The 2,500-nt window shown below is 48.1% G+C and overlaps 1 protein-coding gene across 1 annotated transcript in view; it reads left to right on the top strand.

The window, feature by feature from the left end:
- The window catches only part of LOC113585458 (calcium-activated potassium channel subunit alpha-1-like), a 10,793-nt gene that overhangs the window by 6,419 nt on the left and 1,874 nt on the right, over positions 1-2,500 (top strand). The window contains exons 6-10 of the mRNA XM_035529986.2: positions 166-390; positions 576-789; positions 1,327-1,404; positions 1,780-1,910; positions 2,201-2,395. Of these exons, the coding sequence (XP_035385879.2) occupies positions 166-390; positions 576-789; positions 1,327-1,404; positions 1,780-1,910; positions 2,201-2,395 (843 nt within the window). The remainder of the gene's footprint in view (positions 1-165; positions 391-575; positions 790-1,326; positions 1,405-1,779; positions 1,911-2,200; positions 2,396-2,500) is intronic.

Genomic DNA, 2,500 nt, shown 5'->3' with positions numbered 1-2,500 from the left:
AAGTGCACGTAAACACCTTGGTTCCTGATATCTCCAAATCCTACCCCAGTGTTGAGGCTCAGTTGAACATTTCACCTTTGAACTCTGTGTGTGTGTGTGTGTGTGTGTGTGTGTGTGTGTGTGTGTGTGTGTGTGTGTGTTTGTGTGCACTCCAACACTTCGTAGACGCGGCAGACAGCTCGTGCATTGTCCATGAGGAACCACGTGTTGGTGTGTGTGTTTGGAGATGAGTGTTCCAGCCTGCTTGGACTGCGTGACTTCCTCATGCCCCTGAGGGCCAGCAGTCTAACAGTCCCTGAGCTCAAGACCGTGGTCTTCCTCGGACAGCCACAGTACTTCAGCAGAGAGTGGCTGAATATTAACTACTTCCCCAAAATCCTCTTCCTGCCGGTGAGAAGCCAAACCTGCATATGGGTTTTTTTTTATATTTCAGCAAATCACTTTGTAATTGTAAAAAAGTACTGCTCAGAGGGTTGAACAGAGGCTTACATGATGCTTCTCTCTCTCTCTCTCTCTCTCTCTCTCTCTCTCTCTCTCTCTCTCTCTCTCTCTCTCTCTCACGCACACACACACAGGGCTCTCCTCTTTGTGGTGCAGATCTACGGGCCTTGTGTTTAGAGAGTTGTGAGATGTGTGTGGTTCTGAGTGCCTTTAGCTGTCTGAGAGAGAATGAACCCGCCATGCAGGACAAGGAGACCATTCTATCCTGTATTAACCTCTACCACATCAACTTCAGTCAGGAGCAGAGCCTCACACACACATCTTCCAGCACACACTCGCCAACTTACGGTGAGAGAGCTACACACACACACGCACACACAAACACACACACACACACAAACACACTAGCCCAAATACTGAGTGGTACTGTGTTGCTTCTAGTGTGTGTGTGTGTGTGTGTGTGTGTGTGTGTGTGTGTGTGTGTGTGTGTGTGTGTGTGCACGCGATGGCTGCTGTGAAGATTGACAGAAAATAAACCCATTACCGTGATTAACCTTGATGGGCTCAACATGGTTGCCAGCAGCAACTCCCAGCTAATGATACAATTAATTCATAATTAAGACATGATGTTTAATGAGAGCGGGAGTGTGTGAGCAGGAGGAGGGATCTCACTACCACTGTCATTTCATTACATATCCAGTTTGCCCAATCCACCTCATTCACATCACCTACAGCACGTCATTATCATTTATTGTACACACATTATGTAAAGAAGTAATACACAGCAACTTTCATAACATGTTTTTGTTTTGAGATTTAATGCATTTGTAATGTGACCGCGATATTTGTGTGCGTATTTTTAAAGTTTAGATGTATGTTTCGTAGAGCCTGTTTGTCCTCAGTTACCGGTGACACCGCAACACACACGAACTGGCGATACAGTCCCTCTGCTGGTGGAACTCGGTATTGTAATCAATGCCATTCCCTCTCTGTGTTGATGGATAGTTAGATGTCAAACAGAAAACTACACCACCAACTTTCTTGTTTCTGTTTAACTGTGTCTGTGTGCGTGTGTGTTTATTGGCTTGTTTTTTTGTGTGTGTGTCTGTCTGTGTCTCGTGGGCTGTGTTCTGTCTTCCCATCCGTCTCACTGTTGTTCTTTCTTTCTTTCTTTCTTTCTTTCTTTCTTTCTTTCTTTCTTTCTTTCTTTCTTTCTTTCTTTCTTCCCATCTACTACTGGGTCTCTGCCCATCTCGTGGCCTGTGTGTGTGTGTGTGTGTGTGTGTGTGTATGTGTGTGTGTGTGTGTGTGTGTGTGTGTGTGTGTGTGTGTGTGTAGTAAACACATCTAATGTACAGTTTGTCAGCAAAGTGGACGGGATGCAGGGCGTCTCCAGTCTGGCTCTCACAGAGGCCTTTGCAGTGGGATCAGTCTTCTCTGTAGACCTGCTCGACTCTCTAGTGGCTGCTGTGAGTATTTCACACACACACACACACACACACACACACACACACACACACACACACACACTCTCTCACACACACACACACAGTCTCTCTCATTCTCACTCATTCCCTTTATTTCTTTCTCTCCCACTCTCTCTCTGTTTCGTCCCTTCTCTCTCTCTGTCGAACGACCCAGCGGTCATGTGGTATGAGTGTTGCAGTAGCAGTGTTGGGGTCCCATGCCTCATTAGGCCTTGTTAGCGCGCGGTATGCGGGAATCGGGCGCCTCTAACAGAGCATCTGTGCATCTGCAGACCTATTTCAACGCCAACGTTCCGGCTCTCATCTGCACGCTGGTGACGGGGGGGGACACCCCTCTACTGGAGGCTCAACTGGCCGAGGACAACCAGCTGGAGCAGGGGGTCATGACCCCGAAGCTCTCTGCCATCCGCCAGCGCCCCAAACTCGCCCTGCTTGGCCTGAATGAAGAACCCCTCAACCGTCTCACTGTGAGAGCGAGGGACCTGTAGAGGGAGGAGGAGAAAAGAGACACAGACAGAGAGACAGACAGACAGAGAGACAGACAGACAGAGAGACAGACAGCTACCTCAGTG

Source organism: Electrophorus electricus, chromosome 5, assembly GCF_041902795.1.
Source record: "Electrophorus electricus isolate QZ-2024a chromosome 5, ASM4190279v1, whole genome shotgun sequence".
Classification (NCBI taxonomy): Eukaryota; Metazoa; Chordata; class Actinopteri; order Gymnotiformes; family Gymnotidae; genus Electrophorus; species Electrophorus electricus.
This window is presented reverse-complemented; position numbering and strand designations above follow the sequence as displayed.